The 25,401-nt window shown below is 37.4% G+C and overlaps 1 protein-coding gene across 1 annotated transcript in view; it reads right to left on the bottom strand.

The window, feature by feature from the left end:
- The window catches only part of BBS9 (Bardet-Biedl syndrome 9), a 269,354-nt gene that overhangs the window by 238,649 nt on the left and 5,304 nt on the right, over positions 1–25,401 (bottom strand). Inside the window, exons 4-8 of the mRNA XM_010134482.1 lie at positions 24,338–24,451; positions 6,766–6,940; positions 3,841–3,925; positions 1,978–2,161; positions 1,074–1,203 (exon numbers count right to left, since the gene is read on the bottom strand). Coding sequence (XP_010132784.1) covers positions 1,074–1,203; positions 1,978–2,161; positions 3,841–3,925; positions 6,766–6,940; positions 24,338–24,451 — 688 coding nt within the window. The remainder of the gene's footprint in view (positions 1–1,073; positions 1,204–1,977; positions 2,162–3,840; positions 3,926–6,765; positions 6,941–24,337; positions 24,452–25,401) is intronic.

Consider the following 25,401-nt stretch of genomic DNA (forward strand, 5'->3'; position numbering starts at 1 on the left):
CAAAAGCTATACTGTCATATCCTGTGTAATTAACTTCTGGTTTACACTAACTGGCCCACTGAGACTCTTCATTATATTTTATACTTGTAAGACTTGTTGGATGACAGCCAGCACAACTCTCCAGAGAGGCTGAGAAAAATTTAAATTATAAATTATTAAAAAGTTATTAGGTAACCATTAGTTCCAAAACACAAACATCCCTCAGATTACTCTGCAGAAGTTAGTACACCTAGTTAGTCAGACGTTGCATTTTCATCTGTCATGAGGAAAAATGCACAATTTTTGATCAAGTAGTCCACAAACCAGTGTACAGTGGCACTGCAGCCACAAGCCTGCTGGGGATCAGAAGTAATCTACCTGACCAGGACACTCCTGCTGCCTCACCGGGCAGCCAGCACCCACCGCAGCTCTGGGGGCACTTAGAACAAGTACGAACCAGCTTGGAAAAGCACTAGCTGAGCTGTTCTGGAGCCTGCTTATTTCAGTGACACTCAGCACAAGTTATCAATACATCATAATCCCTCTACACTTGACGCCCTGCCCAGCCAGTTTTCCCTGACCTGTCTCATGCAACTTTTACAACAGGCTTTGGTCTGTTGCACTGCAATTCTCAGCAATTTTAACAGTTCTTCACTTCCACAGTTTAATAATTCGGTCCAACAAATCATCTCTGGAATTCGTATGCTGTTAAATGCTTAACGAAGTACAGTTTCAGTGAGGTTCCCTATTTTCCAAACTCAGTGAAGGATCTTACCAGATCACAAAGCTCCACTTTTCAGTCTTTTAAAGACTACTCCACTGGAGGTATGAGACCCCAGGTTCTATCTTCATTCAAGAAAAAGTGAAAATCTACAGCAAAGTACAGCCATTCTAGTATTCTTCTAGAATTAACAGTACACCCATTAAGGAAATCGTTAATGAAATTAATATTTTACAAAACAGAATAAACCCTTTGAGTTTTCCTTTTACCAATCACCTTATTGTTACATACCTCAGAACTGTTTTAGAATCTAGAAGCAAGTTTCACAACCGGAAATTGACCTGAAGAGAGTAAACTTCAACAAGGTACTTACTCTAAATTTGCTACTTTTACTGATACAGGAATGTGGGGAAGCTGAGTGGCCCATTTCAGTGTAACATCTTGATAAACATTCAACATTTTACTATGGTTTCCAATTAGAGTGTTTATTGTTCCTTCTTTCACTGTTAAAGATATAAAAACAGTTATAGGATGAAAGATTTTCATCAAAAGCTCATACTTTTGAGGCTTATAACCTTACACTATTTTCTTACCCTTATAAGCCATTACTTCATTATAAATTAATTTAATCCAATTCAAACAGCAGAAGTTATGAAAGTTATTGTCAATAACCACAGACATATGTGATTAATTATGGATACCAATTTCAGTGGCATACTACACAATATACACCACAGCTTGCTATGTTCTAGACAGCTGTTTTCGGTAATTTAAAACATGACAGACTCATAATTGTCACATCAGGATAGATAGGACAGAGTACACATTGGTTACATTCTTCATTAATGCATTGACTTGAATATTGATTAAAGGTGTATGCATTTATAAGGCTTATTTATAGTATAATTTAAATCAGAATGTATAATGTATGAACACTTCAGATTGTATTTATGAAGTCTAAAATGGTATCTTAACTCTAAAGTAAGACAGGATGTAGTTCTATAACGGCATCCAACCAAGTTGCTTCTGCACAACGTAATAAGCTAGTTTCATCCAACAATAAATGACAGAAGGTACCTCAATTCTGTGATAAGTTCTAGATTTTAAAAATGATACTTCACACTAAGTAACATTTGAAAATAAACCTGCTTCATCGAAAAAGAACTGATTCCACACATTTTATACAAATAACATTATTCATAAAAATTCATTCAATGGAAAAAAGATACTTAGCTGTACAAGTAGCCAAGCTAAAAAGTTAAGTTACTTTTACAAACCTGAACAATAAGGAATGAAGCAACTCGGACTGTAATCAAGCTTTTTCATGAATCGAATTTGCCCGTTATCCTTAAGGCAGAAGAAGTTTCTCTCACCAAGCACAAAAACAGAAGAAACCGTCTGATTAAAGGAGACAATGCATATATCCAGTGCTTGCTCTCCAATGTTTAAAACCCAATCCACCTTCAAAAGAAAAAAATGCAGCTGTCAACTGGAGCATATTTAAGACAACACTTTGGGAAAGATCAGAAATCAAGTTACATAAATATCATTAACATGAATCGAAAAGCAAAATGAAAGGTCTTTTTTTGAAGGAGAGCTATCTTCTTACTGAAGGCAGTTGGTAAGTTACCATACTGTGAGCAAAGCAGCAAACATCTGCTTTCTGAAATAGTCAAAACTGCTGGCTATGCAGGTCATTTCATTATATTTAAAGTTTAAAATACACATCCCATTCAAAATGAAAATGCTTTATACTTTAATAAAATCAAGAAGTATTAGAATCATTTTAATCTGCCTCTGCACATGTTCTTAGATATTAAGGGTAAGAGAAAAAAAGGTGGTAACTTACTCTACCAATACACGCAAGTGGAAAAATAGACAAAGTTTTAGGTGTGTAAGCTAACATTCATGCTTGCAGTCACTAATGTACACCCTTCAGTCTGAAGGATGTTTGTGTATACCATAGCTTGTCTGCTTTTCCAACCACATACGCTATTACATCAATAAGCAACTGCCTACAAATCTTGCCTTGCCTACAGCCTTACATCTTAAATTATATTACTGCTTATTGATACATTTCACTGGTTTGTTACTTCAGCTCCTCTGAGAAATTTCAACCAATTCACACATGCAAAAATTGCTTTTGACTGCTGCCAAGATGATAAAACAGAAATTCGGAATTTCTAAAAAAAAATAATTTTCAACACTTCCTATATGAACAGTATAATCATTTCCCTAAAAAACATAGGATGTGTTAGTAAACGTGCTGGCACATCTGATATATGAAGCAGGGAGTGCCACCTTAAAAGTCAAGGGTAAAGAACACTAGGATTATTATATTTGCTCCATGTATGCTTCTCAGATTAAAACAATGTTTAATTTGCAGAATCTGATGAAGGTTCTGAATTTCTTATTTAAAAAATATGTCTTAATTCAAGATGTAGGATTCTGACTGAGTTACAGTTTGAAAAAATTCTCCAATTATCCACTAGAAGGAAAATGCTCTGATGACAGTATTTTACTGTCATACCTGAAACACACCGAATATAACATTTATACAGGGAATTTAGCAGACAAGCAATTCTACTGCGGAACCACAAAGAATTAAACTCTCTTCCTCTTAAGAGAGGGCAGCTCAAGTACTAAACTCCTCAGTCACAGTGACCTCCTGAAGACCACTGAATCCACACGTCTTTGACAAAGTGTTTCCACAAATGGTCAGTATTCTGGACATCTTTCACTGCTGAGTTTTCTCCAAGCACAAAGGATTCCCCAAGCAGATGAGGTTAGTTTTGAAATACAAAGTCTCAAATAGACTTAAATCAGAAACACGAGCAGTATTTCCAGTGTACCCATCTATTTTACTAGAGTTTCTGTATTACAAGGACTGCCTTAGAAACAGTTATTTCCAGTATACAAGGGGTTTAACTCCTTAGAGCAACAATGAGTTTTAAGGCCTAAATTAAACAACTGAGGCTCAAAGAAATTCCAGCAGAAATTGAGCAGAGTCTTTCCATTGCCTTAACGGCAATTGGATCAGGTCCTTTGTCAGCAAACCGTGTTTCCATCGGTTACTTAGCATCAGCCTTTAACATGTATGCAGAGTACCATACAGGTTATGTAAAATAAACAGGGTTTACTACCAGCTTTTTTCCAGAACTAAGTTTTTGCTGTTCTGTTCCTTGTCTCTCATCAGCATCTGTCGCACATGCCAACACTTGGTATCTGTTATAGAAAGTTTAAAAAAGTGAAAAAATAAAATCTTTGTAGTTAATACCCTTACATTAAGTAAAAAATAAAATTATCATGATTATACATCCACAGCAAAAGCACAGTCTAAAAGGATTGTTAGAAAGCCTACTGCAACACATCTATCTCCAGCAAAGACATTAATGCAAATACCACTGGAGGATAACAGTGAAGTGTAAAGGCAGAAAAACAAACATTTAACACCAGATAAAATCTGAACAGAAAATAAATTGAACAGCTAAATATGTTAAGAAGATAGAAACAGGCCACAAAGACAGAAGCAAGAAATTAGCATATTTAAATTATGAAAAGATTCTAATGAAAAATACATTTTTTTCTCTTGAATGTCAAAAAACCCTCCTAAACTACCCTGAAATACAATCTGCTGGATATAATATTACACTCTTACACGCACCCACTCAGTAAAATAAGCGGTTCTAACCCAAGAGGTAACAGTAAAGTGGCAGAAAAGGTGTCACATCTCACAAAAGAGGGAGGTTTGCGGGTTTATTTTGTAACCACCAGTCAACCATACTAAGAGAAATTGGTAATGAAGATATTAGAACAAAAAATATCAACCGCCATAAAAGCTCTGCATGTCTGTCTGTCCTCATTCACACCTCAGTGATCAAACTGTGGCCTCGTTGACTCTCCTTTAACTATTTCTTCCCTGAAGTTGTGCTGGTGTCCTAACTTACGGACCTACCCTGTCTCCCATGAATGCGGCATTAGGGAACCTGTACAATACTGAAGCATCCACAGCAGTTAAACAAAAAACTTATCCAAAAGATAGTCAATTCCAGAAGTCATGGAGTGCCCTCAGCTAAGTGCAAGCCAAGACAATTCTGAATGTTCCAATTCAAGTGTAACAAAAAAGTACAGTTTTTTTATATTAAAGTTACAGACTTAAAAGGACACCAGCAGCCCTCACATTTCAGATGCGTGTACTGCGGTATTTGCTACCGAAGGATTTTAACATTATTTTACTTACAGAAGTAAACTATGTACTTGGAAAAAGAAATTTAATTGCTTAAGGCAAATGCTAGGACCTAGATAAATATACTAAAGTTTAGAAAAATTATGTCTAAGTGTCCTCTATACGAACAAATTTGTTTCCTTTTTTCAGTTTAACACATTAAGAAGTTGCAGATTCTGATGTAATGAAATTCTCCCTTTTCACAATATTTTATTGATCATGTTGCATAGCACATTATCATGTCATTAACTAATCAGGCCTAGGACATAAGTTTTCAAATAAAGTCCCAATGAACAGCAATATGTATTGACGTTTAAGGACCGAATACCTGCATACAAGTCTTTCATCACAAAAAACAGATGACCAAGACAAACTTTCGATTCAGCTATCGCATCAAATACACAATCATTTGAACAACAGGCATTTTGCTTTTAGGTATTGAGAGAATTCAGAATCACCACAGGAAACACCGCTTTCAAATGAGGGCATTGGTCTGCATGAGCCACAGGAAGATGGATGATTTGAAATCTGGCAACTTGTTCTGCTAAAAGCACTAGATAGAACTGCTATGTATTTCATTTACTATAAGAAAAAACATGTTTAATACCATAAAAATAACCTCTCCTCACCATGTCTAGGACGGGTTACTTAACTGTATTCTAGCGTCCCAGTAGTTGAGACATGCACTAGAAATCAGTGCCACATCGTCATAAGACTTGGCACTAAAAACCAATAATCAAGAGCATAATCCCTTTAAAACTGCACCTTTCTAGAAAAAGTACACCACACTTGTGAATGAGTAAGAGGCCGAGGAAAGATTTTAGCCATATTTGTTGTAAAAGTCAAGAATCTAAACATTAAAATAGATTTCTCATGTGTTTTAAGAAAAAAATTTCTTTATTCCTTAGCATAATCCAAAAATTCTTATTTATTTCTTAGGGAAAATATGGATTTTCTATTAAATTACTTTTCAACACATACATATTCTCCTGCATTAAGAAAACTATGTCTATAATCTACTCATGCAACATCCAGAATCTAAAACCCATCTGATGAAGATTAAGCAGCATGATGGGAAGAGTAGTGCAGGTGACAGTGCAAGGCAGTGTGACAAAGCACTGCGTTAGATCAGTGTTCTCCAATTAAATTCCAAGGCACAATCTATAAAAAGTGGCATTCTTATTTTCCTTAATACAATTGCTTCTGAAAAAAAAATCCTTAAGGCATTGTCAGCTGCTTGCTACAGCTTGAGGAGATCCCTCTGAATGGCAGCCTTGCCCTCTTTACATGAGCCACTACCACAATTTGGCATCATCCTTGAATTTTAGGACATGCATTCTGTCCTGTTGTTCAGGATTAAAGAAATACTGGCTCCAGTATCAGCTCCCGAGGAACATCACTTATCTTTGACTGCTTGTTAGAACTATGGACAACTACTACTCTGTAAGCCTTACAGCTGTGACACTTCTTCATCCATTTTTTTTGTTTTTTGCTTTTTTACCATGGGTCGTAGCTCTGCCCCAAACACCACCCCACCCCAATTTACTGCTGGGCACAGATTCAAAACGCCCAGAGCAGACACTGTTGTTTTAATGGAGAAAGGATGAGGCAAAGCAAGCATTCAGTTCCTTGGGCTTTTGACACCTTTGCTAAAGTTGCCCAACCTGTTCAGTAGCGGCTCAATTTCCTGGATCTACCTTTTTTAACAGCTGATGTAGCTTTGGGATGTACCTGCTTTGGGATATAATATTAGCAAGAGCAATAAAAATTAGGCTTAATTTGTTTACATACTAAATGACAGCACCAAAATATGCAGCGATTGCTGAACATGAACACATACTTGTAACTCTCAACCTGTCGACAGGATGACACTGTAATGAAAGAATCTGTCCGAGAGCTGTAAGCCAAGGGACCAGGCAGAAGAAAACCAGGTAAGAAGCGGCCAAAAGCATAGCTTTCCTGTTCAAACAGCATCAGCATCCCATCCATGGACTGTATGCATATCAAATCTCGACCTAAGGAAAGCAAAAGAGATACAATGGAAACAAAGCAGTGTTACTTATAAGCTTATAATGTACTCATCAGCAATCTTAACACAAAAGATTCATTTTGATTTACGTGAATGTTTACAAGAGGAAGAACACTAAATATTCCAATTTCCGTAAAAGCTTACTCACTAAAATAAACAAACTAGATTTCGGGGAAATAGTGTTGAGAATATATGAAAAGCAAAGAGAGTCAGGAATTTTGGTTTCACATAAAATATCTAAAGATTTATCTATTACAACTTCAGTTAAAGTGAATGTTTCAATACTCCCAAAATCCCAAATTATTCTGGTTCTTAAATGTCTCTATACAAGCAGTCATAACAACTGCAGTTTAAAAATAACCTATGCTTCTCTTTCAAGTCTAAAGCAACATGAAGTCCTACAAATATGCATTGTTGTGAAAATACAGCAGTAATTTTCCACGCTTTGCATTCACATCTTATGTCTTGAAGAAAAAACAAGCCTGCTCTGTGTTACCAACAGAAATAAAAAATAAAAATCAAATAAACTTCAGCTTGGAACTAATTACTTCAATCTTCCACCAGTGTTCAGTATGTCATGCTTCAAGTACACCAGTCTAAATTCAAAGTATCATTTGGAAGACTTCTGAGATCAGAAGCTAATTATGCAGTTTGTATTTTGTATGCAAATACAAATACAAGCAAACAATACTTTGCCTGCATTCAAAGAGAGTGACAGCAGTAAGACCAACACCTTCTGAAGCTGATAGAAGTATCTCTCCTGAATTCAGAGATAAGCTCCTATCTTGCAAACACAGCATGAAATACTTGTAAATTCAAAATGCCTATTCACCTCCATTAAAATACTCCGCTGTGTCTCAGGAATTATTTTATATTGCTGGAGAACCCAAACAAGATGTCTGTTCAGTAAGCTCCATCCTCAATCCTTTAGGAACTGTTTTCTAACATTCAGAAGTCAAGCAAAACAAAAATTGACTAAAACTTCATTCTTAAAGGTAACAACGGTCGAAGAGATATTCGGTATCTGAAAAAGCAGCAATTGTAAAGGACAGTGCAAAACATCATTCACCTCCATTGTGGTTCTTCATGAAACTAGTACTACTGACTTGTTACGCTTTATTTTTAGTAGTTAATCCCATTACTTGTCTTTGTGATTAAAACATACAATAGAAATTCAGTTTAGGGTAAAAGAACAGCAGCAAAAGGAGGGTAAAGCAGCTGGGTCCTTTCCACTTGTTCAGATCCCTTTTTCAGATTGTTCCATTTTCTAAACATCAAGTACTCCCACCCTTCCTTCCAGATTCTTTGTGTAATTCACTACATGTTCTATAAACCCTGTTGTAAATATCAACCGTTTGATAGCAAGGACATTTGAAAGTGTAAGGCATGTTGCGCCTTTGATAGAGGCAAAGTTGAATCTTTCAGTCTCTAGTGAATAAGTTTTAACCACTTCAAACCTCCACACTGGTGATTTTATAGACCGAAAAACAATTTCCACAGTGTAATTGCAAGAACACTGATTGTATTTCAAGCACCTCCACACTGGTGATTTTATAGACCGAAATGAAAAACAATTTCCACAGTGGAATTGCAAGAACACTGATTGTATTTCAAGCACGTAATCACACCACCTGTCTGCCCTTATGTTCTACATAGGCCTTTTCTGAAAGTCTTAAAGGTCATTCTTATTTAGTGGAGTTCTGTTGGGTTTGTCTGAAAACTCCTAAAGTATACGCATTTTGAGGAATAACATTAACTGACAATATCAAACACTTGAATTTTGCTTTAGCATAGCATTTCAAACTGACAAATTTAATTAAAATTATTTTTCAATGACAGTATTTCAAATAATTCTATTCAACATTATAAAATCCCTTATTCCTTATTAAACACAAGAGAAGTACTCTAATCAGAATCCTTGGCGGCTTTAGACAGAAACTTAGCTGAGAAAATGAAAACTCATCTTCCTACACCGAAAAATGCCAGAATCTGTACTAATAAACTTACACATTATACGACAGCAATTCAACATGGAAATCATTAAAATACTGTTCAAGAGTAGTCAGAACGAGATTCTGCCTGATACTTAAGTCAGACCAACATATCTTTGGGTTTTTTCCTGCTACTGCAAGTGAGAGAATTTAAATATATCGTCTTTACAGCAGCTCATTAAATCAGGGAGCACTTGTCACTAGCAACTTCAACTTGATGATTTAAGTCTCAGAAGTTTAATTTACGGCATTCTAAAGTCTGTACCACTACACTGGAAACTTAAAACATTGTTTCCTCTATGTGCACGTTAAAGTCACACATCCTTCTAGGAAATGTAAATTCTTTACCTCTGTTAACAGCAAAAGTCAATGAAGAAATGTTTCCTGGGTCTAAGCGCAACCATTTTTGAGAGAATTATGGGTTTGATGTAAATCCCAAAAACATTTTCTGAACAGTCCAATTGTCTTAGGGCTACGATTTCCTAGGATTTTCCACAAACACTTTAAGTTATAAGGCAGGATCTAGGGCTTCTGTTCAATTTTAGAATTTTGTTTCTAAAATTAGAAACATTCTACAGTAACAAATATGTTAGATATTCATATACACATCTTGAATTTGTATAACTAGCACATTTATCTAAAAATATTTGTATAAAGCAGTTTAAGTCTTTAAGAATCATCTACCCTCTTCAAGATTCTCCATAGGACAAAAACCAGAACAGTTTGATTCCTAACTTGTAGATGACATCCTACACCTGAATTATGTGGTATTCAAGAGGTTACAGCAACTACTGATCATAGCCAGAATGAACATTTGGTTTGCTGCTTCCATTGACTCTGAGTCCTAGCCAAGAACACTGCCATGACTTTATTACCATACGAGTCAGAAATTAGAGAGCATAATCTATAAACAAGTACCTTGTATGTTTCAAAAAAATAAAGATGCATGTGTGAATTTTAAAGTTCCTACAATTCTGAATGTCCTGCTTTTCATCACCAACAGTTAACACTATCAACTATTAGTGTAAATAAAGAAGAAAAATAACATTAACAAAAGGATTGTAGCAACTATGCAAGTTTATAGAGCACCACTTGAAGCACACAAAGGTTGTGAGTAAACAGATGGACAAAACCAATCTAACACTTCGCTGCTGCTGGCAGGAGCAGTCCAGCTCACCTGCTTTCAGAGCAGTGAATCACCACCCCGCATAAGATAGATAAAACCAGAAAAATACCGATGGTAGTGAGAAAACTGCCTTTTAGACAGCTTCCAACCACAACCTTCACGGTTTAAGCTTGTCTAAAACATACAGTGTAGTAGTTCTTCTGATGACATTTTCAAAGATTACAGCAGATATAATTGATAGGCAGTGGCAATCTCGCAGATACAGTACAATTCAAATAACAAGTGTTGAGGTGTAACTGCTTAAGTAACAAGTAGTAATAGCTTCTGCTCTTATGTATGCTATGAGTATCAATCTTACTCTTACCAATTTCATTACATCATAGAAAACCTGCAGCACACGTCGCACACATCACAGCCGTGAAGCCTTCCACAGTCCCTAATCACACAAGTATCACTGTCAAAACACTCCTGTTGTAACAGTGGTGATGTTTGAATACGACCGTTCTTTAGAGCACTCCAGTGATTTCCAAACACACCACAGGACTGAACCATTTCTGAAGAAACAAATAAAAGGCATCTAAGACTGAATTAGTAATCACTCTTCTTGCCTTTAAGAGCACAGCATCAGCTCTTAACACACCAACCACTTTGTTCAGATTTGTGTTGTACCTACTCTAATTTTCAAATGTGGATTTTAACTAGCTTGTACTAGCAGATCTAACTCCAATTATCCAGACTATTACATGTAAAGCATAATTAGAGAAAATTAAATTGTGTATGAATTCTCATTTCCCAGCTTTTTATAGGTCAACTTATTTCCTTTGGCCATTTGTTTTCAATGTGTAGCCAGTGAACGGAGTTTTTATGTTTCACTTTAAGAAGCGCAGTCTCCCAAAAACTCAGCCAGAAATGTCCATTTCAAAACACTTATTGCAGCCAGTTGGCTTTGCCAGTGACATATTTATAAAGTGAAAATGTAACCCATAGAGTTTTCTGCAGATCAGATGGAATCACTTAGTATACTCTACACAGCTTCAGCAGCCTGTCTCGAGAGGAACGTCCCTCAGCCAGGAAGTGTTACTTTGAAGCACAAGTCAGCAGCTTGTCTCGAGAGGAATGTCCCTCAGCCAGGAAGTGTTACTTTGAAGCACAAGTCCAGCTACTGTTGTTTTGTAGTTTTGTTATTCTAGCATTATACGAATACCTATACATCACACAAACCATAATGTATTTTTAGAGCTAACGCAAAGCGACAGGCAGGTTGTGGCTCTTTGAAATAAGCTTCTAATTAAAGTCATTTTGGAGCTCAACTTTTTTTGCATGTTAATGATTTCTTCTAGTCCAAGCCTCCTCTAGCACCAAATAATTTTCATTAAAAGTACATTATGTAATCACAAGACCTTAGCACGATGTGAAATCATGCACTACAGCATCAAAGGGGATAAATTAGAAATCAGAAAAGGCTTCACAAGATTACAGATTTTAGGGAGACATCAGCAGAGATAACTTTACCACCTTCAATGTAAACAAACGCTTCAGCCAAAAGCCTTGTGTAAGAATAAGCTTCAACAAAATAAAATGAAATAACTTGACATAAGACACCCAGGAACCTAAGAGCCCTAAAATGATACATGGGAAACATTTTCCTAATATGATAAAGGAAAGTAAAATCCACAGCTCATTGACCAGTGAAGCGATGCATGCAAGTTGTATTCCCACATATTGGAACAGAAATCACTGTCCTGACTTGAAACAGCCAAGCATCTTTTATCACTGATATTTGTCCCCAGAAATCTCCCCCAGATAGAGAGCAAAACCTCCTCCAGTTCAAACTCATGTTTGAGAATTCAACTTGCTCCTGAGTGTAGCTTGTGAAGCAAAACAGATCTGGGTCAACTGTGAGAAAAGCACTTCAGGAATCACTTCTGACTAATGGAAAAACCACTTGAAAATGTTGGTCAGTTCTTAAAACAATGTATGTCTAGTAAAAGGCAAGTCTTAGGTTACTTCCTAACCCAAAGCAGGAAACACATGTCAGTGTACATTCAGGAAGAACTCTGAATTGACTCGCTTGGTGGTCTGGTGGCTGCTTACTGCATTACTACAGAAGGGATCAGAGTTCAGGACTTCAGCTGCAGCTGCTCTTTCTAGACCAGAAGATGTGACAGTGCCACCAAGGCAGTGCAATGCCCTGAATGTGTGTAAGGAGGAAAAGAAAAACTGCCCTGCATCACCCAGTGCTAATGCATGCACCCATCCCAAACAACGTATGGAGTGTACATATGTACAGCTGAGACTCAGTGCTTCGGAGCGATGTTTCAATTCCAGCAGCAAGAGGGAGGAAAATAAGAAGTGGATAAGAGTTTAAGAGAAACTAAGGGAAGTGTTTAAACAAAACACTAAATCCTTATTCTACTGATACTAGTTTGAATCATTTTTTAATCCTTTCCAGGTATTAAAGTATTGCACAGGCACGTGTTCACAAGTCCCCACCCAAGAGATGGAGTCAGGGATCTCTGCAACAGCCCCACCCCAGTCAAGACCCAGGAAAGCATACAGCCAGAGCTGCCAGGGGAAACAATCTTTTTGCTTCACTGAGCCATCATACTGCATTCCCTTTAGCTAACCTCTTGCCGATTTCTGCCTGCCATAAAGCATAAGGAGGACTTTAGATGGAAAGAGAATCTTGGACTATTAAAGTGTCTCCAAAGGCCAGCCAGCCCTCATGCAAACACTCAATCCTTGAGAGGCCTGCAATATACTCCATTTTTGATCCGTCCCTTACCACAGTTAAATTATGCAGCTTGGAAGTGATTCCTTTAAACCTCATATTGACCCGAGGTGGTGGAAGGACCATTAGGAAACACACTGGTATGGTTCAAAAGAGCACAAGAGACTGACGTGCAGTACAGAGATTGGAAAGCACCAGAGCTGCAGCATCCAGCACACAAATTCCTACTGAGAGAAACCTGGTATTTGGCACTGTGTAGACATGACAGGTACAGTATCCTCCCTTAAACAGATCATAGTACTAAAATTTCTTTATTACAGCCTTCTAAAGCAAGGATTTTTCTCCACATTAAAAAGGAGATGTTTCTATTCAGTGCAAGAAAGTGTCAGGAAAAATGTTCCGGCAGCTGTGAAAGCAGTATCACACAGTTATTTTCGACAAGACAGCAAATTATAGACAGTGTAAACAGAACGGGTCTTGAAAAGGAACATTAGCTATGCATGAGAGAACGGCTGTATGCACAGATACAGCCTGAATAATAATGCTTTATGAAGAAACAGTAGGAAATTTTCCTTTAAATTCTGTTTTTTGCCTTGAATACCTGCTTTTCAAGCCCTGGCAGCTATACAAATCTTTGAAGCCCCTGCATTCATAGAGGTAGTACAATACTGACAAACCTTATCTCGAGAAGATAGGAAAAATTCTAGTCTGTGAACCTTTCCAATGTCAAGCTGCCCTCATCTGAAGTTAATGTTCTATCATCTTATGTAAGTATTATAGAACATTTTACCGAACTACCAATCCCCCACAAAAAATGGAATAAAGAGAAGTACTCTCAGCAGGTGCCCTTCCAAATCAATAGCCTTTGAGTGAATAGTTAAGGCACATGAATGTTTAATGACTCACAAATCAAGAGCAGACTTTTGACTGAGCTCAGTTGAAGTTGGAGGCTCTAGTTTGCAATATTTTAGGTACTTTAAAAAAGTTATCAGCAGGATATTAAGTCCCCATCACAGAATAAATCCACCATCTTTAAAATCCACATAGGATGGACCTGCAAACTAATAACCAAACAGAACAAAATCCCACAATTATAACCCTACAAAAATTCCCCATCTTTCTTCCTACTTCTCCATTTCTGTTCTCCTTAGAGCAAGAAGCTTCATGATTCCTAAGCAACTCCCAAAGCACTTTCTTTCCTTACTAAGATTTTGAGCTAGAGCATTGCTGACAATTTGCTGAAGAATGCTCTCCAGAATAACTGAGGTCCCATGCAAAGGACTCATTAAAAATAGTTTTTAAAAGTTTGACAGTCTGAAGCTTACAACATAGAACTGGGAGTTTACTTTACAGAATCTCAGGTGGAAGAACTGTATCTCCTCAAGAAGTTTCAAATATCCTATTAAAGTTAAATAAACAGCTTGACTAAATAGCCTCAAACACACCAATAAAACACAGCCACTTTTCACGTGCAGATCATTTGTCTGTATCTCTCCTAGGCCAGTAACCACCCAACAGAAAGGACTAACTTAATCTGTGGTCAAATGAGTCAGTGAATTATGTCTCTATCAAAAAAATCACCACCTCTACTGGTTTTATTTTGGGCAATATCAGAAAAGACACCATAGCGAGCAGGAACAATTTGTTATCTTGTATTTTAAGACCTTTGGAAGCACATTGAATACTCATACAATCTGATCACCTGCCACTAACCTTGCAAAATATTTTCATACTTTTGCAGGTAAGCAGAATGATACACTTAGAACTATGATTAACATCAGCTCAAGTCACTTGCGTTATCACCCAAGGGGAAAAACATGTCAGTCCCACACAAATATAAAATAAAGTCTATCAAAAATCTTCATTTTTTCCAGCTTCTTGAATTTCTAGTTATCTGAAGACACTTCTAAAAAACTTACTCATCTCTATATGCACAGCTGTCCAAGTTTCGCAATGATAAAGCTATAAGCAAGGACTAGAACAAGTTGTGACCGTGATCAGCACCAACTGGACACTATAAAGTTAGAATTCTCCTCATGATTCTGAAGTAATGAGCTTGTCACATTTTTCATTGATTATTAACTCCTCTTGCTAGTTCCCTCTCCCTTTTTGCTACAGGCAAACCGTATTCACTGTCTTTGCTTTGCAGCCATTTCTGTGCTTGGAGGATACACTCAGACCTACTCATCACTACCCAAAACCTCAAAAGAAAATCTCTTGAATGATGTAGTGGAACGGTTTCTAATAGGAATTATTTGCATCAAACCTAATAACCTAAAGTACAATTAGTAGACAGTATCATAGTCTGTACAAGACACACTGCACCCCTTTGGGAAAAGCAGCTAACAAGGGTTTGGTGACCTTCAAAGTAAATTTTTATAGGTTAGAGACTTGTAACAAAATAGTCACTGACTAACACTAGAAAAATAAATGAAAGCTACGTACATGCATTTCTGAAAGACCCTTTGACGAGGCAAAAGATTAAATGGACAGTAAAACTGCATTTTGGTGAAAAATGAGGCAAACAAAACTGATAAGATAAATGCATCCACACAAAATGCTGGAGCATCTAATAAGTACGTACATATGTAAATAATAAAGCTGTACATAGGTTTGAAGTAACAGAAAATTCATCATGCCGAACTATTTATTAGACAGGGTAATAAGATATACTGCATTTCTAAACTTTAGAGACAGCATCTCTAAACTTAAGTAAAACATCTGATATGATCTCAGACAATTGTCTCACAGGAAACCAGAGAGCGGCAGGCAATAGCACCAAGAAGAATAATCTGGGGATTAGAGTAGGATGATGAATTAAATATGAGTCAACAACATGTCACCAAAAAGACAAATGCAAGCTTGGGTCATTATTAATATACACGTGCTATTAAAAACATATGAGGTAATTATTGTTCTGCTTGGCACTCACCGATTCTTGGCAAGAAAACTGCAGAAGCCGTAACTCCACGTGCAAGATACAAAGCATTTTATACTACCAGTGCACAATCACTGCACGTATTTGGGTACCATACTTCAACAAAATTAGAACAAATACCACATAAAAATCTTTGAGTTGTGAAAAAACAAGTCTCTCACATATACAACTCCTCCCAAGGTTATGTATTTCTATGATTGGTTTTGCTTCATTTTCACCACAGTGCTTTGTTTAAACTAAAGGCAGATTGATATTGGACTCAATGATCTTAAAGGTCTCTTCCAACCAGAAGATTCTGTGATATTATCTACTAATTTATAATTGAACAAAGTTCTGACATACTGCAGGCAATGGGAGTTTTTTTCCTGAGTTCGGCTATGACCTTACTCATTACTGTTAAGAGAAGTTGAGGAAGGTGGAAGGAAACTTACGGTAAGAGATTCAGAGAATATTTTCCTTGATTACTTTTCCATGTTCAATTTAGAGAAGAGCTTCTAACCCCAGAATTTAAAATCAACACAAAAGTTACATGAGAAACCATTTAGAAGCAGTCATCAGCAGATCTATTCCATGAAAAACCCCACGAAGACCAAGGCTTTCAAATAATCCATCCTTACCCAGAAGCAATTTAACAGGAAGGTAACAGTTAAGTATTCTGCTCCTTAACAGAAATAGCCGATAAATCAAAGTCCAAGTTTATACTGCTGCTGTATTTGAACATAGTCATAAGAATCATTTAACCTTACAGCATAAAACTCAGCTGATAATTTTTTTCTGACTAACACCTAATAAAACTCATTCTTGCAGAATTGTGGAAAAGTTAAGCACAGTCTACCCTTCTTACAAAGTTTCCTGTTACAAGGTTGCATGATTTACGCATACGCTGTATTTCTTTATTAAAAAAATTCCTCCATATAGCACCCTCTTTGTTGTAACACTCAAACGTACTTTGCCTCTAGGCCAGTACTATAATAAAAGTAAAATGAATTCAAGGCCATTTGCTGAGAAAAAGATAGGTTCAGGGGTTTTCACACTTTTCTGCTTGTAACTTTTTCATGTCAAAGCTGTATTTTCTTTTTTCCTTCCCTTTGCTATTGTTTTATTATTTCCTTTTATTGGCACAGTATCCATCAAACCACTTCAAATAAATCTGAACTATTCTGGAATCCAGCCTAAGGCATTAAGGTTTCAGATTAAAAAAATAAATTCCAAAACCCATCCATTATTAGGAGGATCCATTTCTAAATAGTTTGTCAACTCATTTGAAGAGGATTAATTTGTTGATTAATTAGATAACACAAGTGTTTTGTGGAATCACACAAACTACTCATACTGGTTTTGCAGTGAGAATAAAAAGCCATTAACTATAAGCAAATGCCATTCAAATAACTGCGCAGCTAAGAAATTTAAGCTATGCTTTCTCTGTCACTAAATAATATCAGTATTCTACTGAAGAGCAACCTTGTGTCCCCCACTGATAAGCTGTCAATAAGCTGTTTCTTCAGTTCTTCAGCAGAAAGCAAAATCTTAACCTATGTTGAAAAATAACACTGGAAGCGTTGAGAATGTTCATACACCCACCTTAATGTACCACTTATGCCTGGAGAACAGTCACAGAACTCAACCCTCACCTCCCATCACAGCATGGGATCATTCACACACTTTCGAAGCGCTTCAGACAGTAGCTCAGGAAACCTGTACTTCATACACCCGTCCTCGCAGCACAAGAATGTTAGTATTCCCTCCTTACACACTGCCTGTTGCTGTACGAGCTGCTGTCCTGCCCACGGTTCAGGCTAATGCGCAGCTGACAACTGAAACTCATGGGATAATCTGTAAAGCTACCTCAGCTTCAAGTAGCAGCAGTTGTTTTTACTTTAAAGCACTTCTGTTTTTACATCATTTCAGCAGAAATTTATTGCATATACTTTCCTTGAACATAAGTCACATCTGACTCAAGGCAAACAAGGCAAGGACTGAAACGGTGGCCTGATCCACACACTTTTTCAAAGCGGTAGTAAGGGCATTTCTACTACATAAGAGCATAATACCCTCATTTCTTACAAGCTCCACATCAGTAAATCTCACTTTTAAAGAGGAGTCAGGCTCAAGCAGTGCATCTTTCTCAAGGTGTAGAAGGATGTGTAGGCTAATGGCTATAAGCTAGCTGAGCTGTAATCCATCCACAGGAACTGGTAATGTAGGAATGAGAGAGATTTTTCCAAGTTAGTGTCTCTTTCTCAGATTTCTCTAAGGGCAGGACACGCATGTCCAAATACCCTCAATGAGAACAAGAAAGTCAAGGCCCAGGACAGTTTATTTTGGTATGTTGTAGGTACAAAATTCAAGTAAGTTCAGCACTAATTACCTAAACACCACATTTGAAAAAGGCTGTAAATTATTAATACAAATTTATTTGCACTGAGTCAAAAATAAGTTTTCCTTTATGCCAATTTCCTGGAAATATCCTATTATAATATTGTACCCATCTATGAGAAGTTTTAATATTACTACATGAGGATAGTCCACTGCTATCATTTCAGATAATCCAAGTCAATACTGGTAAATTGAATAACCAAAATTTCTGCACAGCTGGAACAGATCCAATTCAGCATTGTTTTAATTAAAAGAACCAGACCTACGTGATTGGGGTAGAACAAAACCATGATCAAGTTATGTCAATAACAAAATTTAATAATACTGGCTCAATCTAATCACTAGATAACTACCAAGAAGTTGTCTCGCTCTTTTTTAGTAAACATTGCTTTAAGATCGAACAATATGTACAATACTGCTTAGACTTGACTATTTCTAGATTAATATCAGATTTATGCCTTAAGAACTGAACTGGAAGTACACTGATGCATAAAGAGCAGCAAGAAAAGGAATTCTTAGCTAAAATACTAAATCCAATTCACTTGCTTCCCTCTATTCCATTTTCAGCTATGTCAAAACACACAACTCATTCCTCAGCAGCCTTCAGTCAGCACTGACTTCCGAGCAGCCAAATGAAGTTCCAGCACTTAGTGTTTACCAGCTTAGTACAACATTATAAACTACTTGTCCTCAAAAATCTTGATACTTTGCAGAAAGCATTTAAGTGTTGCTGTCTAGGACACGAACTAGAGTTCTAAACCACCAGCACATCTCACAACATGTCTAGTGCATACCCTGTTTTAAGTCTACCACAGCTGCCTCCGCACCAGAGCAACCACAGAATCCCAAGCACACCCTCAATCTCATTAGAGAAACTCCACTCAGCTTTGATAGACACAGTTAACAAGGAGAAAGCTTTGCATTTGGGTGACCAAAAATTCTAAACAAGCCTAAGATGCTCGACAGCTTTCTCACTTCTCTCCCAAACAAAAATATAAACCAGAGTTACGCAGTTCATACTAACTGATCAGGTTCTTTAACATAATCATATCCAATAACTTGACTCAAGGATCTCATACAGACCCAGAAGACATACTACAGTCAGGAAAACAGAAAATCCACTCCAATATGTGTAAGCTATCAGCAAACAACAGATAATGAAAACTGAATTAACACAGCAATTTCTGGTGGCATAATTGCATAATGACATAATAGTATAACGACATAATAGTATAACCTGACCTTTTAAAAATTATGAAACAGCTTTATAAAAAGTAAAACTTTTGTAGAATTGAGTCCTCACCATAGTTAAGGGTGCAATACCCAAGTACATACTTTTGCACCTCCATTTTCTTTAAAAAAAATAATTCAAGAGCTTACAGGATAGTCACCTCAAGTTCTTTAAATGTTATATCTGAATTAGAACATGAGGTCTGTACAATCTGTTCATTACTTAAGGGCTGTGACATTTTGCGGCTAGGTTAAGAGTTCGCTTGATTGAAAACTGGTTTTCAGCATTACTAACTCATGGTTTTATCACGAATCATCCTTTCTACGCAGGCCACATGCTGGAATCAGAGCACCGCAGGACAAACCCAACTTACAGCTCTAAGATCACGAGGAGGAGTTCAGAATATGAAAAGCAGATATATGCACTCTACATAAATGCAATGACTTAAGTTCAATTTTCGAAAGTCTGGGATGACAATACAGAATTAATATAAAAGTTAGTTTATATCATTTCTTGATAGGCTCATGTTTTCATTTTAGGATCAGTGTTCAGAGACAGCAAGGAGAAAAGTAAAGTTAAAGCAGTAAAGAAACACAGTTCTGCATTATAATATTTCCCTCTGCCACAGAGGTTTAAAGTTGTAAGTCACAACTAACTCTGCCTACACCATGCTTGATTTATACTTTCATCTTCATAGGTTTTTTCCATTTAATTTTTTTAAACATTTCCATTAGCTTTGTTTAGGATTCTAGCTAAACATCTAAAGGATTCCTTGTTATTTCCCCCATTCCTGGCCCCTTAAGCTTTGCTGAAAGCAAGAGTCAAGTTCATTTCACCTTTTTGCTTAAGTTCTACAACCAACAGACTATATTTCATTTTAATCAATACAGCACTCATAGCTATACAGAGTGCTTTTGTTTTTTCTACATTTAAGTCTTGCAGTAAATGCACCTGTAGAATCAGGTCAAGTATAAATGCAGCTCTAGAAATGCAGCCTTGGAACCAGTAACTGTAATGAGAGGACCATCTAGTGGTGACAACCACAAGGCACACTCCGCTATTTTAAAGACAAATGTACCTGGTTAGTCTATGCAAGTTACTGGACAACTTCTCACTCTTTACCTTTTTCATAGCTTTAATCATTTAGATTTCAGCCTTCTGTCATGAGTCTAAATAAATGGGTTTGCTGATTTTCTTCACACCTGTTCCTGTTATGAGTGTATCTGTCAATCCTTCCAGACATGAAAGCTGCTTGTAGCATCAAATCATTAATCTGAAGACACTAGCAAGAATGAAGCTGCTAGCAACCAGGCCACAAAACAGGTTTATCTCATTTCTCTCCTCAGAAAATCTACAATGCCTTTTTTCTTAAAAGGAGACAAAAAAAAAAAAAATCACCTGCTGAGAAATAAGAGTCGTACTTGGTGTGTTTTACATCTTCACCTTATTTCACTAAACACATGCAGCTGAACATACCAAATAATGACATAACAAGGGTCTAAGATTGCCACAAACTAGCAGGGACAGGAGCACAGAAACTTACACTGGAGGAAGCTGACTGAAAACATGATACACATCTAATGCTGTTTGTTTCTGTACAGTACACACGTCAGTTCCAGCCTGTTTAATGCATCTCTTGCAATCCTGCCTGCCCCATCCCACACTGTGGAAGGTTCTTGATGAGAGCATGCTCAAGCTCCTTCCCCACAGGGTTCTCTATAAAGCAGGGGGGCAGCAGTAAACCTCAAACACCTTCTTCACTGTTCAACCCTCCCTTTTCAAAGGAAACAGAAACCAATGGAATGAGCAGAGGCTACCACAGAGGCCAAAGGAGATGTAGGATGGGAAATGGAGCTATGTGCTCGCTTTACATGCCAATTTTCAAAATCGACTACGCATCCTTACAGTATCAAAAGATTAACTTGACACTCTCTCTCCATTAAAGCCACAGCTGTAGCAGCTCACTAGGCAGCCCAGACTGCATCTGCACATGGACAGAAATCACATTATGAGTGGTTACAGGAGAAATCTGAATGCCAAGTGGTTTATCTGAGGTAAGAGCAAGCAGTAGCAAGCAGATCATTTTTAGCAGGATCCATTAAATTGACAGGCAACTGTTTGAAAGAAGTCCAACAAAAAAGAAACTGTAGGTTAACTAGAACCCAAATAACTGTTCATCCCAACACAGGACAGAAAACCCTCAAGAATGAGTTAGGACACTAGTAAAAACTAATGTACACAAACTCAACCCTATTCTTTTGCCATGTGAACTGATATGGCTGGGCAGAATGAGTTTATTTACCACCAGAGATACAGCTCCATAAAAAGAAAAAAGCATTATCTTCAGCAAGAGAAATCTGAGCAAGACTGAGCAACTTCATAGATCAAGGGCTCTGTGTCAACTCCTGCAGCATTCTTTGCATCCTCACATGAAAGATCATGTTCCTGGAGGACTGACATTCTCTCTCCTCCGACACTCCCCACAGCATGCTTTCCTCCTCCTCCTCAACTGCCATTCTTCTGTGTCTGCTTCAGTAGCTCTGTAAACACAGCCTCTGAAATGCCTCTTTCCCCTTCACTTTGTTTCAAGGATGCTGGGGTGTAGCAGTAAGACTCACTAGTTAGTAACAAAAGGCAATAAAGAGAAAAATAGGTTTTGGGGAACACTTCTAGAGCACAGTGTAGAGGTCAAACTTGTAGCAAAGGAAGCTCACTGCTGCATGCTTACAGCACTGCCACCATCATGAACTAACCTCCACTGAAGGTGGGGTTCTTAGCAGATTCCAAGAACTCCGGAGAAGCCTACGGAAGGCAGAAGAGAGTAAAAAAATACATATTTGTTTACAGATTAGTTGGCTCTCAGCTGCAGCCCAGAACATCTGCCAAAAATATATACAGATAGAATAGCAGGCCAGACCAGGACAGGCATCTGTTTACCGAAGTAAAGCCTTGATAGACCTCCTTTCTTATTCACTCTGGCTGGTCTTGCAAGATGGAAATAAAACCACAGTACTGTCATTCATAAGCCTCAAGGAGAGAACAGAGTATTAAAGTTGATACTTAAACCTGGAACAGATTCTCTGCAAAAAGCTACAGGCAAGCACATCCTCAACAAGAAATCTGATCAGACATTCCAGGAAAGCCACACAGAAAGGACATTCAGTCCAAGAAATGTACAAAAGAACATGCTTTCATGCCACCTAAAGAACTTTCTTCAGTGTCCATTTTGCCTTTTTCAGATGCTTCAGTATCTGCCTTAGTAGCCTGCTCTCAGGTACCTGAACATTCACTATAATTTTCCTAGATTTAGGTCTTAGAGAGCTGTTTCATCTTACATATGAACATCTATTTATTACGTGTCACAAACCTCTACCTTCCTTATTAACATTTATGCCACCTCAAGACTTTAGTTCATTCTTTTTCCACAGCCATAAACACACTAATGCAAACTGAAACATGGGGTAGAAGTAAGGAGAAGGGAGGCAGCTTGAAATGCTGAGAGAGATGTGCTACTAGAAAACAGGACAAGTTTGCAGGACTTTGGTACCAGAGGCCCCTCTGCTGTTCTTGCTGCTTCACCAGGACTGGCCCTCATGCTGACCATCCCAGGTGTTGAGAAGCATCTGACTGGCCAAGCAGGTTCTGAAATAAACATTACCTTCTGTCCCCCAAGCTTGCAAAGATATTTTATTCATTACATCACTTGCATCTGCCACAGCAGATAAGGTATATAAGAGACTGGTCTGGCATCAAGACTGAGCTGGTGGTCAGACCTCCACTCAGATCTACATGGTAAACACACATACTTGACAAAAATCTAGAGAGTTTATTCTGCAGAACTGCATGGTGGTACACAGGTATTGAGTTTATTCTTCCTGCACCATTCCTGCCACTCACAACTCTCAGGTTACGATCCCCTCAATACATCTGCTACTGCAGTTCCACTGTAGTAGGTCAGGAAGCACGCTACTCCCTCTTGTCAGATTTAGGAAGCTCTGTATCATCTTTCTGCTGTCAACAGCAACATACCCAGGCCCTAGACACTCCAAGATACTCCCAGTACAGGTACCTTCTCACCCACGAGTTGACCATTTTTCCCAGGCAGTTGTGGAAAATTAGGTGGAAATCTCTTCAATATGAATTTTGGGTAGCTGATTTTAAGCCTGAGAACAAGGCTGAGTTTAGGTAAAGGCATTGTAGAACTACTACTAGAAGAGTATTACAGACAGAACCAAGAGATTGTCTGCATATATTTGCCGTATTGACTCAGAAGACTTTCTGCCTTGGTAAAGTGATATCACTCTGCCAACAGTTTAGGGACATTACTTGTGGAGATGACTTCCAATCTCCAATACTGTTGAGCAAACTTTACTCCTGAAGAGAAAGTCATACAGCAAACCTAAATGTTTCCAGATTGGAATACAAAAACATTCATAATTGTGTCACAAGTCCAAAGGAGACTGATTTCTATTAAACTCACTCTAAACTACAAACACACTATAAATATTATCTTCCACTGTTACATTTTTCCAGACAAAGTTGAAATGTTTTTTTAAAGGCTGCATTACATATCTTTGAAGACACTTGATCTTTTAGGTTCAGAGAATGAAGATGTTCAATTTTTTTTCTGTGGCCAGGATAAGCAAGTTGCAGAAAAGCAAAACAGAATTAAAGAACAAAAGAAAATAATTCCTTTAGCTGTTTAAGTATTTTACAAGGAAAGAAACAGGCTGTTCATAATTTTTTTTAAAAGTCAATATTATCCTGATAAATTCATATGAATTCAAGATGGGAGAAAACAACTATTCTACATTCCATATTATCTCATTTTAACTTATTTTCTACACGCATCAGATAAAAAGTACCATCATTTACAGAAAGATGGGTTTCTCTAGACAGCAGCATCATGTTGCCTTTCAAAATAGAGGTTAATCTTCAACCATTCACAGCTAAACTACTCATAACAAAGAATATGCAACAAGGAGCTTACCTTTCACACCACCAAACGGACCATATGTCATATTACAAGCAGTTCTCTGAAGATTATGCTCATACATTAGTTTAATCTGATACTGGTTCCCATGTTCCACGTTTCCCAGAGTTCCTACAAAAGAACCCAGAGGGTATACTTATATCTTTGATCCATGCCATGCGAAAGAAGTAAAGGAGTAAGAGTTTAAAGAACCTGAAAAAAATTAACTTACTCCTAATGACTTTGAGATATGAAGGCTCAACACTGCTGCCTTCTTTAAAAAAGATATCAAAGCTACAAAAATTCCTAAAGGCCAGAACCAGAAATAAGGTCTTATACTAAATATGGTATAAAGACTTAGCAAGAGGCTGAGATTTTATTTGATAAATGTATTTTTCTTCATGTTAGGCACACATTTCTGATCACAAAAACCCTGCTCATAGGGGAGTTCTTACGATTGTCTGGTTATTCAGTCAATATACTACATCCGATAGCCCATCTCAGCTGTAATTGTCTGTCTCAAATTAAACTGTCATTAAGCTAGTCATTAGCTGCAATTTGACAAAGCCATGCTGAGGGCTCATATCACTTGCCTTGATATGAAATTCAATGCAGTGATCAACAATGGAAAGATAAGAGATACATGGTAATAAAAATAATTTTATGAAATAATCACATTCTCTGAAGAGATCTGCATGAAGTTTCATTTCCTGACTCCTGCGGGGAACCAGCAGAAATCAAAAAGTCTTTCTAAAGAAACTGAAGGTAAAAGCTCCCCTTTCAATAATCAAAAGTCTTCCCTGCACACCATGAAGAAAATAAACTTCTTCAGCATGTAGAGTAACACTTAAGGACTAAATCTAGCAAGAAAAAAAAAAAGTCCTTCCATAAGAGTCACATCAACAGGGAAAAGGCGTTTTGAGTGAATGATATCAAAGCTAAATCCTACCATAGCTTTAAGATTACTCCAATGCCATCTTTATCAACATGCAATGAAAGAGTTGTAGCTTATGCTAACTTTTAGGCAATTTCTCCAACTGAAATCCAATATAGCTTTTAAGCAATTACCCCTAAAGCCAGCC

The sequence above is a fragment of the Buceros rhinoceros genome, unplaced genomic scaffold (assembly GCF_000710305.1).
Source record: "Buceros rhinoceros silvestris isolate BGI_N320 unplaced genomic scaffold, ASM71030v1 scaffold2014, whole genome shotgun sequence".
Classification (NCBI taxonomy): domain Eukaryota; kingdom Metazoa; phylum Chordata; class Aves; order Bucerotiformes; family Bucerotidae; genus Buceros; species Buceros rhinoceros.